This window comes from Podarcis muralis, chromosome 5 (genome assembly GCF_964188315.1).
Source record: "Podarcis muralis chromosome 5, rPodMur119.hap1.1, whole genome shotgun sequence".
Lineage (NCBI taxonomy): Eukaryota > Metazoa > Chordata > Lepidosauria > Squamata > Lacertidae > Podarcis > Podarcis muralis.
This window is the reverse complement of record NC_135659.1, coordinates 66,442,419-66,455,711: the sequence shown is the minus strand read 5'-3', so window position 1 is coordinate 66,455,711 and position 13,293 is coordinate 66,442,419. Positions and strand designations below refer to the sequence as shown.

At 45.4% G+C, this 13,293-nt stretch overlaps 1 protein-coding gene across 1 annotated transcript; it reads left to right on the top strand.

Moving 5' to 3' along the window:
• The first annotated feature begins 1,978 nt into the window (after positions 1 to 1,978).
• Positions 1,979 to 12,179, top strand: LOC114599927 (protein-glutamine gamma-glutamyltransferase E-like). The gene is made up of 11 exons (XM_077928131.1): positions 1,979 to 1,985; positions 3,251 to 3,418; positions 3,721 to 3,963; positions 4,085 to 4,290; positions 5,193 to 5,321; positions 5,691 to 5,868; positions 7,574 to 7,673; positions 9,136 to 9,242; positions 9,705 to 9,905; positions 10,681 to 10,983; positions 12,003 to 12,179. The coding sequence occupies exons 1-11, from the start codon at positions 1,979 to 1,981 to the stop codon at positions 12,164 to 12,166; spliced, it is 1,806 nt and encodes a 601-aa protein (XP_077784257.1). The 3' UTR covers positions 12,167 to 12,179.
• Positions 12,180 to 13,293: the final 1,114 nt, after the last annotated feature.

The following is a 13,293-nucleotide window of genomic DNA, read 5'->3' as shown; positions in this document are numbered from 1 at the left end:
TTCTCCCAAAGGATTTGTGGAGGACTCAGCTGGAAAAAAGGGTATCTCATGGCCGGTGTGGTACCAGGTTAAAAATTGGGTGGATCAACTAACATTAAGGAACAGGCCCTAGGCAAACACATTTTATTTGAAAGGTTTCTGGACTCAGCAGATGGGATGGATCCTGGGCTGGTCTCTATGCTATATAAAATATTACTCTGGGTGGACATGGGTACAACTAATGGGCTGTGGCCAATGTGACAAATTTCTATTGAATAGGCAGATTGGACTGCCACGTGGGACAAATTAGCCTTCAAGTTGGTGTCAGCCTCAATGAAAGAAATGACATTGAAAATTCTACAGAAGTGGCACCTACTCCAGTTCTTCTGGCCCACATTAGTGCTACCCACCACCCACCTGTTGGAGGAGGTCACAATGATGGGTTCACATCAGGATGTGACCACATTCTGGGAGGAAGTGTTCAAAGAAATTAGAGAGATAACTGGGCAAAATATAGTCAGAGGCCTGGAGTTGGTTTATTTAATTTTTACATAGGGAACAATATGAATCTGCATTTTAAGCCCTTTATTGGCCAGCTTTTATTAGCAGCCATGATAGAAATAGCTAGATATTGTAAATATTTAGATAGAGTGACATTGACCACATGGTATAAAAACTCTGGTGATTAGCACTGAAAGAAAAACAAAACTATAAAGTTTTGGGGAGGTACAAATGTTTTATTTGATTTGTGGTTTTATTTTCTCATCTTCCTGCCGCCAACACAGAAATAAGTTTGGTTATCCCTACCTGCCAGTCTGAGACAAAGACTAGGAAAAACCAACTCTTCCTGGTAGTACTGCCACCACCCCTGTAGTCCCCCAATCCTGAGCCAAGGGAAACCTAGCTTACATGTGAACGCTCTTAGGATTTGCAAGGACAAGAACCAAATAGTCTACTCACTGCCTTTAGAGCTGTACACCCCAAAATTACTCTGCACATTATGACCATGAAGCCAGGAACCAGATTCAGAGCCAAGCTTACTCTAAAAAGACACACAAGGGATAAATGCCACACTTCATTAAGGAGGTTATAAACATGAGAATAAGCACCCTTTAGCAATATAAAAGACAGCTCAGAATTGCCAACAGTATAAAGGCACCTTTGGGAATTCAGGTACAGAACAAAATAATGTAGGTTGCTGGTCTCACCCTGATACCAGCTATTAGAGTCATGAACCCCACCACAAAGCATCTTTCAGGTACTGCTGCTGCAGTTCATAGCTGTTCATCTGAATGGAGACCAGAGACCAGTTTTTGTACAAAAAGGCCTGGCTCCAGAAGGGTAGGTTTTCTTTCAGCCAATCAGGACTTAGGGCATATTTTCACAGTACTAGAGGCTGTATCTGTTGGAAGATCATGCAGGCACTCAGTGGATTTCTGCACGGATATTGTGACCAAGTTATTGTGACCTTGACATGGTCATAAATCACACTGGTAACAAGATGAACTAATTAAATGGGACTTCTTCCTCAGGAAGTCAGGAAGACTGCACCCAGAACTCTGAGTAAAAAGAAAATAATAATTAATAAATGGGCCCAAAAAGGGGAGTTTCTTATAGGAGAAGTATGTCATCATCCCAGCTTTCCTCAATACTTCTAAATATTGCTGTTTTCCCCTCCTCCCCTCCCCCATTTAGCACTGGCCCATCTACTTGTTTTGCTTACAACTGGGTGATTCATTAGAACTGGCCAGGTAATCTGTTTGCTAAAGATGTGCAGATATGGATTTTAGATGCCTCGTGTGATTCTGATATTGTCATCTGCCTCCAACCATTCAGACTTCCTGGAATGGCTCCCACAATTTTATTGGACTGTCCCTGGCTTGTACAGAAAGAGAATCCTCCTTTTTGCAGTATATAAGATGCTTCCAAACCCCTTTAGAACTTCATCCTACGACAGGAAAGACTCCAGAGCAAATCAGAACGCAAAGAGCAAGAGATAATGGCTGGTGAGTATGAGCAGTCAGCAAACTTCTGGCTTGACAATTTAAGGAAGCAGGGCTTGAGGTAGGTGGGTGGGTGTGAAGACTTAGAGGGGTCAATGGAAAACCCAGAAAATAGGAGGTCTGGGTTCTCTTACAGGCTTCTTTTCAGAAATGGAGGCTCTAGAGACCTCTGCAGCCAAGTTCCACCAGTTGAAAAGAAAATATACCAGAGAGCCTATTGGACAACAGAGGGAACCCCCTATATCACTTTATACATAGCATTTTAATGCTCTAACTCATCTCATTACGCTCACCATTTGAGTGAATGCATGCATCTATAGGTGCAGAAGTGATCAGAATTGTGGCTATTCTGCATGAATAAATTCAGAGTAAGAAGGGTAACACCTTGCTAACACCAGCTTGCAAAAGTTCCTCATGTTTGCATAGGGAGCTTGAGGCCATGAAGAGGGAAGGCAGACTGCACAAGCCCCCTCTCCTGACACCCCCAATTACTAACAGCTCTGTATGCTAAGCAGTAGGGATGGGATTCAGAATCACTGATTGATGTGAGTTTTTTTCACAATTTCCTTTGGCAAACTTGATTCCTTCCACAAAATGGTTCATAAAACCCCTTGGTGCAGCCATCTCATTGACCATGCTGACCAGGACAGACAAGGTTTTCCATCAAATCTGATAGTAGCTGGAGTGCTTGTGTGCCTTATTATCACTTGATTAAGCATGTACGTATGTTTCTGTGTTCATTTGGGCATGTCATACTATGTCCAGAAGAACATATAAGTCAATGGGCTTGCCATGACTTACAAGGACATTTCCAAGTCAAAGTATGGTTTGCATTCATGACTTTTTAAGAATGATACTTGCTTAATATAAAAAGAAGCATTAACAAAATATTCAGTAACATCCACCTTTTAAATAAAAACATGAACTCTTTCCTTACCTGTCTCCTAGCTCTCCTCTATTCATTTATCTAGAAAGAAAAGTGAACATCTCCCTTGTTCTCTTATAGTGGCAATGGTGCCCCCCTGAGAGGTGCCAGAACTGAGTCTGGTGAGTTCCGGCTGAAAAAGTCCCAGTTTCATTTTGTCATCATGCAATGGAGAGAGGAGAGCTAGGAGACCTATAAGAAACATAACAATGAATCTTCATAGCTCTATTGACACCTAAATGAAACAGGATGATCCTGGAGAGGACTGCTATAGAGGAACTGCACTTAGTCCCATTCATAGTTTGGTGTTAGTGGCTCCATTTTCCTCCCGATGTTCTTGCAGGTTTGGTAAACACTGATTGGAAACTGAAAGAGAACACCATCAAGCACCGTACTGATGAATATCCAGGCAAGGAACTGGTTGTGCGACGAGGACAAGCCTTTTTGATCTCTCTGACATCCAGAGGAGCGTTGCCAGCTGCAGACAAACTAACATTTACTGTAGAAACAGGTAAACACTTTATCTTCCCCTGCCCTCTCAAAAGGGAAAACAGTCCCTCATCTGTAGAGTGGAACTAACCAAGCTTCACTCATATAGTCTTTCTCCAGCTTTCCTCACAAAACCTGCAGTAGGCTATGTGCTGCACAAATCCACAGAAATGTGTAGCGTGACTAGGTAAGTCCTCTGATCTCCTTGCAAAGAGGGCATCTATCTTGACACACCAATCCATCTTGATGGTGCATGGATTTCTCAAAATATGAAGTCAACATACAGAGAAGCCACCTCTTCCTCCTCTTACCTTTTCTTTCCAGGGTCAACCTGTGCTCTACAGGCAGAGACACGAGTGGCATTTGGCATCACTAGCACACCAAGCAGAAGATCTTGGAGCGCAGTACAGACCTCTGCTGGTTATGGCTCCCTGAGTGTCTCCATTTTGTGCCCAGTGGATGCTGCCATTGGACGCTACCAGCTCAGCATCAAGACAGACACCAGCAGAAGCACACTCCCCTCCAGCCTTGGCACTTTTGTGTTGCTGTTTAACCCCTGGATGCCAGGTACAAAACATGTTCCCTAAGTCAGTGCTAGCCTAGCAGTTCAAAACCTGATCTCCTCCAGGTCCACCTGTAGGCTTCTGCATGATTGGTGGTAGACATAATCACTGTGTTGTATGTGTAGAAAGGTTAGAGATAGGAGAGCACTGGCATGATGCCGCACTACCTGGACAAAGAGAAGTGCTATCACAGTACCTGCTTGTCATTCATCTTTCAGAGGATGATGTGTTCATGGCTAATGAGGCAGAGCGCAAAGAATATGTCCTCTCAGAGTTTGGTGTCATCTTTTGCAACAATGGAAAAACTTTACTGCCATGGAATTATGGCCAGGTAAATATAAAGTGGAGGGATTTCAAACTAGGGATGGAGAAGAGTTTGAGCAATGATTAGGAGGCTGGAGGGATTTGCAAACAAGCTGACCCACTGAGAAATCCCCAAACCGTTTTGAAGTGAGTTCCACCAATCAATGGGGAGGAAATGAATTTAATGCAAACCAACCTAATTTGTACTTACCAAACCAAAATGCAACTAACCTTCGTAACTGGCATATCTCTGAATTTTGTGATGCAATTCTCTAACTAAAAAAAATCTATACCAAAAGGCATACATTGGGGAAGATGTGTGCAAAGGCGCATATATTGCATGGTCAGGCACCACAGCCCCTACCACCCCAACCAGAGAGAAATAACCAGTCAAAACACATACTTTTGGGGTCAAATGAGACCACATTATTGATGACTGATGTACAGGTTTTGGCGTAGGCACTGGGAATGGCCTGAATGACCAGCTCACCTGATGGAAGCATATCCTCGGGATGGTCCTATGACTTACATAAAATGGGTATCCCACCCCCCACCCAGATTGCCACCTTGAGGACAGCTATGGCCCTAGCCTCCAACGGGGCATTGGACATCTGAAAATCATTTTATAGAACTAAAACTTGGGAAACTGGCAGATGAAAGGGTTGCAGATGATGAAGAAGTTCCCTGGGCTGGATCTTAACAGACTTTGGATAATTCTCTGGAAAAGCTTGAGATTTCTCTGAGAATATGTCACATGGAAGGAAGGAAGTATGGAATCAGTATTGGCAGCTGCCACCCATCAAACCCATTTCACTTGGGGACACTGGAATTTCTGGCACTCCAGTATTCTTAGAAAGTTCTCTCTGTGCTAATAATTTGATGGTGCTGGTGCATTTCACTCACTTGTCGAATATTTTCTTCTGTGGACAGTTTCAAGATGGCATTCTGGATATCTGCCTTTCTATGCTGGACATGGGCTTAAAATACCACAAGGACTCAACTGCTGGTATGAGCCAACTAAGTGACCCCATACATATTGGGCGAGTGCTCAGCGCTATGGTAAGGAAAGACTTACAATTTTCACTCTTAACACAAATACAGTAGGCAAGTGTTTCTGTGGAGCAGCCTTTGCTAACATGGTGGTTTCCAGCTGCTTTGGATTACAACTTTCATTGCCTCTAGCTGCTCATTAGGATTTATGGGAGCTGTATTCCAAAACAGCTGGAGGGCACCAGGTTGGCAAAGGCTTCTGTAGAGCCACAAGAGTGACTCCCACCTTCCTTCATGCAGGTGCACATTTTTTTGGTGGTGGCAAAATGCTGGTAATATGTGGCATCCCTAAACAGAGACTGGATTCTGCACAGCATATGAAGAGCAGCAGTGTGTTGATTGCACAATAAATGCGCAAATATGTTGACTTTTTTCCAGATCAACTGCAATGATGGAGACAGAGGAGTGTTGTTTGGATGCTGGGAGGCTTGCCGTGATGGGAAAGACCCAGGAAGCTGGTCAGGAAGTGTGGAGATATTGAGGCAATGGGAAAGCTCTGGATTTGAACCTGTCCGGTATGGGCAATGCTGGGTCTTTGCAGGAGTTCTGACTACGGGTATGTCTCCTTGGAACCTTCTGTGACATTGCCCTTCCAGACATGGCGCTGGGATGAGGAATGTGCTCAAGCACCAGGAACTACATTGTGCTATAGTGGAAGGCAGTGTGAGATTTTTGCAAGTACTGCTGCAGCTGGTTAACAGCCCAACTAAAGGAGGTCAATGTGCATCACTGGAAAGCATGGGTGGCTGGATAAATGCAAAGGGAAGCATGGAACTCATTTTAAAATGCATGCCCTGCACAACATGTTCAAAGTGCCCAGGGAATAAAAGAACCAGTCTCCCCTAATTGCTCCCTGGACTGAACCCAGAGAGCCAGTCCAGGGAACAAACATGAGGGAGTGGATGGAAGAGAAAGGGGAAGCCCCTATGCTGCTGGTAGAAGTGTAGCATTTGGGAAGACTACCTAGGGCTGGCCCAATATATTCTGGCACCTGAGGTGAACCACAAAATGGTGCCTTCCCCCTCCTCCGACTGCCGCTGCCAGGGAAGAAGGGGTGAGTGAAAATCAACATTGGAAAAAGCAGGGGAAATTAACATTATCCAATGATTGAAGTTGGAATCAAAGCCTGTTGTTGGGAGGAGAGACCCACTCTGGTCCAGAGCCCAGCAAACACCAGAGGGCAGTGGGAGGAAACCAGCAGCACCTCCTCTTCACTGAGAGGCTATTGTAGAGGCATCATTGGGAATGGGCTGCTGAGAAGGCAGGGTATACGGCCTCCAAAGAGTGCACTGCAATAACTGCTGCCTCTGCAGCAGCAGCAGAGGGTGATGCAGGCCAGATCTGCTGCCCCTGTGGATCTTGCCGTCTGAGGCAGTCACCTCACCTTACCTCATAGGTGGGCTGGCCCTGACCTATTAAGCCATACTTCCAGCTGCCCTTGATCTGCAGGGGGGAAGATGCATCTGTCGCAGCTTAAGAGGTACAGTTGCAGCCATTGTCGTGTTCCAGCCAACACAGTGTTGTTGCTTAGATTTCCCAGGTTCCTAGCAAGGCCAAGGAGCTGTCCAGCAGCATAAGTAGCCGATCTCTTGCCAGGCTGCTGAAGCAGTAAGTGAACAGTCCAGCCCATAAGCAGAATTATCACACAAGACAAGGAGCTGGGCAGCAGGATGTGCTGGGCAGATGGACGAGCTATTAGCCATGATGGATATTATGCTGTGCCTCCATGGATCATGAATGTTCTGCCTCCATGGATAAAGGCAGCAATGGTTTTAAATACCATTTGCCTGGAAACTGCAGGTGGGGAGAGTGTTCTTGTGGTCAGCACCAGCTTGTGGGTTTCCCACAGGCATCTGGTCAACCACTGTGAGAACAGGATGCTGGACTAGATGGGCCACTGGCCTGATCTGGCAGGCTCTTCTTATGTTCTTATGCACTAGAAACAGACAGGTGGCAAGTGGAAGGTTTTATAGTTGACCCTGTTGGCCCAGAATTTCTGGGAACATCTAGAGAGTACTTTGGCATATGGTTCTTCCTCCTTAGTAGGACTCAGAGCCCCTTGTGCTGTCATGGGCCACAGAGGCCAGTGAGCCAGGCAATTCATTCCATGTTGCTGCCTGGCAATGTGACATTTGATCCAAGGAGCCAACAAAGGGTATCTTAGAAAGAAGTGCTGGCTAAAGAGCACAGCAGGGAACAATGTTGCTGAATACCAGTGAGTCCCATTATTTCCATATTCTTTCTCTCTCTCCTTTTTGTAGTCCTCCGGTGCATAGGAATTCCCACTCGCATCATTTCCAACTTCAGTTCTGGCTGTGACAAAAATGAAAATCTGATTCTGGAACCATCAGAGAGTACCTGGTAAATCAACCTTCTTCTCATCCACCACAATACATCTAGGGCTCCTATACACCAGCATCTGTAGACGAAACCAGAGATGGAAACTGAGGCACAAAAGCTGTAGGACAAAACCAGACATCTTTGTCCTTTGCCCCCACTTCTCTGCCACACTTGGCAGGATCTGTGACCTTCCCTACATCCAGACATGCAAAACATCTCCTTGCAGTGACTAATAATTCCTTACTTTCTGTGATAGAAGGCCCAGTTACAGCTAGCTAAAAGGAGGGAGAAAACAGCACTTTGAGAGGGGGAAAGAGAAGAGTTTTGTGCCTGATGTCCAGCTGTATAAGAGTGTGGCCTCTTAGCTGTGTAAAATCCACCCCAAGGGAATATTTACAGCCAAAAAGGCAGTCTCTGAGCTGGGGGTAGGGGTGGGGAGGTTAGATTGAAAGACAGTGGTTGTTGTCTTTTAAGGGTATACTGACATAAGAGAACTGGGAAGCTGTGTGGGAACGCTCTACTTAAGTCCCAATTCATTAGGGTGGGGATGTATATTCTAGGAAGAGAAGAAGAATCCCAAAAGGTTTAGAAGGTCTGATATACAGAGTCTACTACAGGAGCCTCAGGAGTGAAATTTCTAAAGGTGGAGGACCTGAAACACAACAGGACCAAAAGAATCAGCCTGTTTTAATACCCACAAGTTATCGAAGTCTAAGTTATAACACCTTATGTGTTAGATGTAAATTTGCTATCTTATTGAAAAGCCTGAGACATCTGCTGAGTTCAGCATATATAATTTGCTAATTCTTTGAAGTTTTCCAACTTCTGAAACATTCTTGTTCGTCATTCTTGTTGTGAAATAGACCCTTTTCCTGCTTAATCTCATAAGTGCCAGAGTTTTCTTTTTGGAAAAAAATAGTCAGAAGGAGAGGGGCACGCCTCATCTCCCTGGACAGCTCCATGCTCTGCATTATTCAGATACAGTGGTAGTGACCCACTGTACCATTCTGTCCCAGCAGCACCAGACAGTACTTGCTCAGTCACAGGATGCTCTGAGGTGTGAGCTTCCCAAAGCCATTTGTGTCACACTGATGTGAACCATTTGTGTCACACTGATGCTATCTTGCCTCTTTCTGATGCAAAACACTTTGAGCGTGATATATATAAAATGAACAGCTTCCACCATGGCTGCTGTTGGAAGCAGATTGTTAGTTTAGGTAGACTCACCTTGGTCTAATTCAGCTGCAAGGCTCCTTTGTTTTCCTCCTATGCTCTCAACATTCATTCACCCCCAGAAAATCTTGTCACCATGGGTCAGTTGCGTCAAACACAGCATGGCCTGCTAAATACAACAAAAACAAGCAGACTTAGGGCTCCCAGGTGCTTCTGGAAATCAGCTCCACTCACCTCTGAAAGCAGCTGACCCTAAGATTTGGGGATCGTTGCAAACCTGCACATCAGATTTATTTACTCTTGGCTGCAGGAATTACCATGTGTGGAATGAATGCTGGTTTGCTCGACCTGACCTTGGCTGCATGTACAATGGGTGGCAAGTTCTGGACGCAACTCCACAAGGTCGAAGCACTACAGGTACAAGAGCTGACTGCTGGGGGAGTTGGTTGTGTTCAGATCTCTGTTCAGCTTCTCGCCATGCTATTTCTGTATGATAGAAATGCCCAGATTCTGTCATGCCCCCTCCATATTTAGAGGCAGTATGAGCCCTCAGCACCAGTTGCTGAAATAAAAAATGAATGGGGGAAAGCTGTTGTTTAGAGATATACTTCCCCCGAATGTGGAGGCTTCATTGAGTTGTCATTGCCCATAACTACTGACAGACTCACTCTCCGTGATTTTGTGTAGTCCTTTTCTGAGCAATTTAAGCTAGCAGTCCTTACCACAAATCCCATGGGTAATTTGCAGCATGTAATGTCACACTTGTCTTATTTAAAACAACCTATTTTGTCCCCAGGATATACAGTAGTTCTGCCTGATCATTTTTGCACACACTGCAGATGCAGACCTTCTCTCTTTTCCTTAACTCTCCAGAGAAAGTCGAGTGTGGTCCAGCTTCAGTGAAGGCCATCAAGGAGGGAGATGTGGACCTGCCATATGACACTGCATTCGTCTTTTCAGAGGTCAATGCTGACATCGAGGGCTCATTGGACACCAAGTCCATTGGGCAAAACATAAGCACAAAGGCTGTGGGCAGCAATGATCGCCTGGATGTCACTGATAATTATAAATACAAAGAAGGTGATGCAAAAGAGCTTCCTCTACAAATAGGTGGAAATGTTTGGAGATAATTGGGTCTCTGCTATGACACTGGCCTGTATTCAATATAGGAATAAGCAGATCTTTTCATCAGTGCAAGGATTTCTCTTCATGCAGTGTAAAATCCCCCCTCCCCTGCCCTCTAAATCTGTTTACCAACCCCTACCCAGAGTAGACCCCATTGTGCTAAAACTAACATTTGTCTTACCACAAGTATTTAGCTGAATATCACCTTTTTACAGTCAATGGCCACTTAACCCATGGTGGCAGCAACCACGTTTTTTCATGAAGTTGGACAATTTGAGACTCAACACACTTCTGCCTGCAGCTAAGAATGGTCTACATATATTGTCAGAGAAGGCACAGATGCTAGGCATAAGGAAACCAAAACACACAGACCCAGAGGCAGTTCAAATGCATTTTCAGGCACCTTGTTTTTTGTCCAAATATCTTCTCTCTAAATCTGCACTCCAGGCACAACCAATTGTATCTGAATCCATGTGCAACATCCAAGCTAGACCTAGGTCAGTAGTCAACTTGCCAGTGAATCCTACATACCCCGACATGCTCTGTGTTGGAACTTGCACTGCTGTGACATTTGAGTAGTTAAAGTGGTCTCTGGCCTAGGGAAAGCCAGAGAGAGAAGGCTGATGAGCTTCATGCAATGCACTCTTGATCCCAGGGGCTGCTAATGAACTTGCATCATTTGAGTCAGAGGGCCCTGTCAAATTTTGCCATCCTATTCTTACTTTTTCAGGCTCTGTCAAGGAAAGGGAAGTATTTGCAAAGGCTTGTGCCAAACTCAATCTGAAAACAAGCCACTCTGAGTCTGCCAGAAGCCTGAGAGAAGCTGCAAAGCCCAGTGTCTTAGGGAAAATCAAGGTGAAGAGCCCCCTGGAGATTGGCAAGGATGTCCACTTGGTCTTGAGGCTGACAAACCTTGGCTCTACAACTGAGTACCTAACACCCAATATAGCCGCTTGGTCAATTAACAACACTGGGAAACCCATTCATGAGATCTGGAAAGCCTCCATCTTGGTGACCCTTGGCCCCAAAGAAGGTAAGTTTTTTCATGGGTTTCTTCATAACCAGGTATGAGTTAAGCCAGATAATGTGGGCAAGGAGGGAGGATCATTTGGCACCTCAACCAGATGAGGGGACTACTGAAGTTGAACACACATCACTGATAAAACCTGGTGAAATGAATCCTAAATGGTCGATCCTTGTTAACTGATGTGAGGGACAGAAGACTCCAAATTACCTGTTGCAGCCTAGCAGGAGATAGTAGACATGGATACATTGCATGTTACATGCCTCTGGAAAATCAAATCACAGAGTTATATCAAACTAAGTTCCACATTGAAATTAATGGATTTAAGTAAGTCATACCCATTAATTTCAGTAGGTCTATTCTGAGCACACCAAACATGAATATATTCTACAGCAGGCATGTCCAACTTCCAAGAGACTGCAATCTACTCCCACTACCATGGAGCCCCCCGCCACCACAATCGTCCAGTAGATCACAATCAACCTGTTGGACATCCCTGATCTACAGGAAATAAGTTTACCACCCCCCAAGTGCTGTTGAACCAAACACTACTTGGCAATGATGGCTTCTTCCCTTGGGTTGTTCCATCCCAGGTGGTCTTCTAGTCAGCCTTTGACCAGCAGAGTGGCTGCCTCATGCCTCACCAGAGTGCAGTGATGGACAGTTCCTGCTTTCTCACATCCGGGGAATACAGGGAATTGCCTGTGTGATGACATCAGTGCACGCCTGCCTACTTTCCGCTTGCTCCATCCCAAGCAAGAAACAGGAAATGATGGAGAAAGGCCTTGCTTTTTCAGCCATTGGCAACTGAGGGAGGGATGCAAAGTTTGTATGATTCTTCTATCCCTCGCCATCCCCCTTCCAGCTAGGACAGAATTACAACAAAGTGGGCCCCAAAGGGGGAGCCCCACCTTGGGAACATTCTGGTCATTCTTCATCAGAGCAACATAAGGAGGGTTCTCTTAAATAAGGAACAACCATCTGCCAGGCTTGTGCAACCACACCTCATAGTGATTTTTCCCCCCTAGAAAAAGAATTCCCTATCAATATTTCATATGCTGAGTACAAGCAGTACCTGCTGATAGACAACCTGATTAAAGTCGCAGCTTCGTGGTCAAAAAAAGAGGGGGGAAATGTGAACAGAGTCATAATCCTCGAGAAACCCAGCGTCGCAATAAAGGTAAACCCTTAGCCATTTTGAGCTGCCATTTTGAGCTGATTCCCTTGTGTCTGCCTAGGGTTAAGGCAGGCTCAAATGTCATACATAAAACACCCCAAGAATCACTGCACTTCGCTACCTGCAACTCTGAGTGCAGGCAGACAGAGGAACCAGCAAGAGGAGGTGGTTCCATGGGGAAAGGAGGAGGAGGGAGCTGTGTCTCTATGGACCTAACATTTTGAACCTGGGTCAGGGTAGCCTTAGGAGGGGTTGCCAGTAACTCTGTTCAACTTTGTTCTGAGCAGGTGCTGGGAGAGGCAAAAGTGGGCAAGGAAGTGAAGGTGGCAGTGACCATTGACAACTGTTTTGATGAGGAGCTGAAGGATGGTGTGCTGAAGGCGGAGGGTAGTGGCTTACTGGAAAAAACCTTCAAGAAAAAGTAAGTATAAAAAAGAGAAAAAGAAAAGTAAGTATGTGGGGCGTCTGGGCAAGTGTGGTGGTTCTGCACAGGGTACCACCTTCCCTTCTGGCTGGGTCACAGATAGAGAATGGAGGGGCAACATCTCAAACAAGACATTCTCCCCTTTGTGGCCTTGTTGTTTTGCTTTCCAATTATCCATCTGCACTTGCAGAGCAAGCAAAGTCTGCACCCCAGTGTGGAGAGCTGCAGCAACCAGTATGGAAACAGGCCTCTAGAACAGCATTCAGTTTGCCCAGCTTGTGATACTTGTGATTGATTGAGTTAATAAAATGATGCTCTGCCTACCTATCAAACAGTCTCCATGGGAGCTTTTCGACACATGCAAAATACTGCCCACGGCCAGCCTTAACAGACCGGCCTCTGATCCCCCTTAACAGACCATCCTAAGGCATGCACTGTGCTGGCAATCTTCCCAGGCCCAGGCTGACTTTGCTCCTTCGCTCCTTATCCACAGTATACCACCACTGAATCCCCAGGACAGCTATCAAGTCCAGTTTAAGTTCTTTCCCAGAAAAAGTGGGACCAAGTATCTGCTTGTCAACTTCTCCTGTAACAAATTTAAAGACAGCGTAACCTATCAGGACATTAATGTGGTCGACTGATTCAAAGCCCTGAATTTGGCCAGCCAGGTCGCACATGGAGGAGGTATGCAGTGAATGAGTCCTGGGCTGCAGGGAAG

Bases quoted from the DNA above. Each gene is read 5' to 3' on its own strand.
- LOC114599927 (XM_077928131.1), top strand. The intron at 3,964-4,084 runs GTACAAAACATG...TTGTATGTGTAG, and splicing joins GTTTAACCCCTGGATGCCAG to AAAGGTTAGAGATAGGAGAG. The intron at 9,906-10,680 runs GTGATGCAAAAG...TTACTTTTTCAG, and splicing joins TAATTATAAATACAAAGAAG to GCTCTGTCAAGGAAAGGGAA.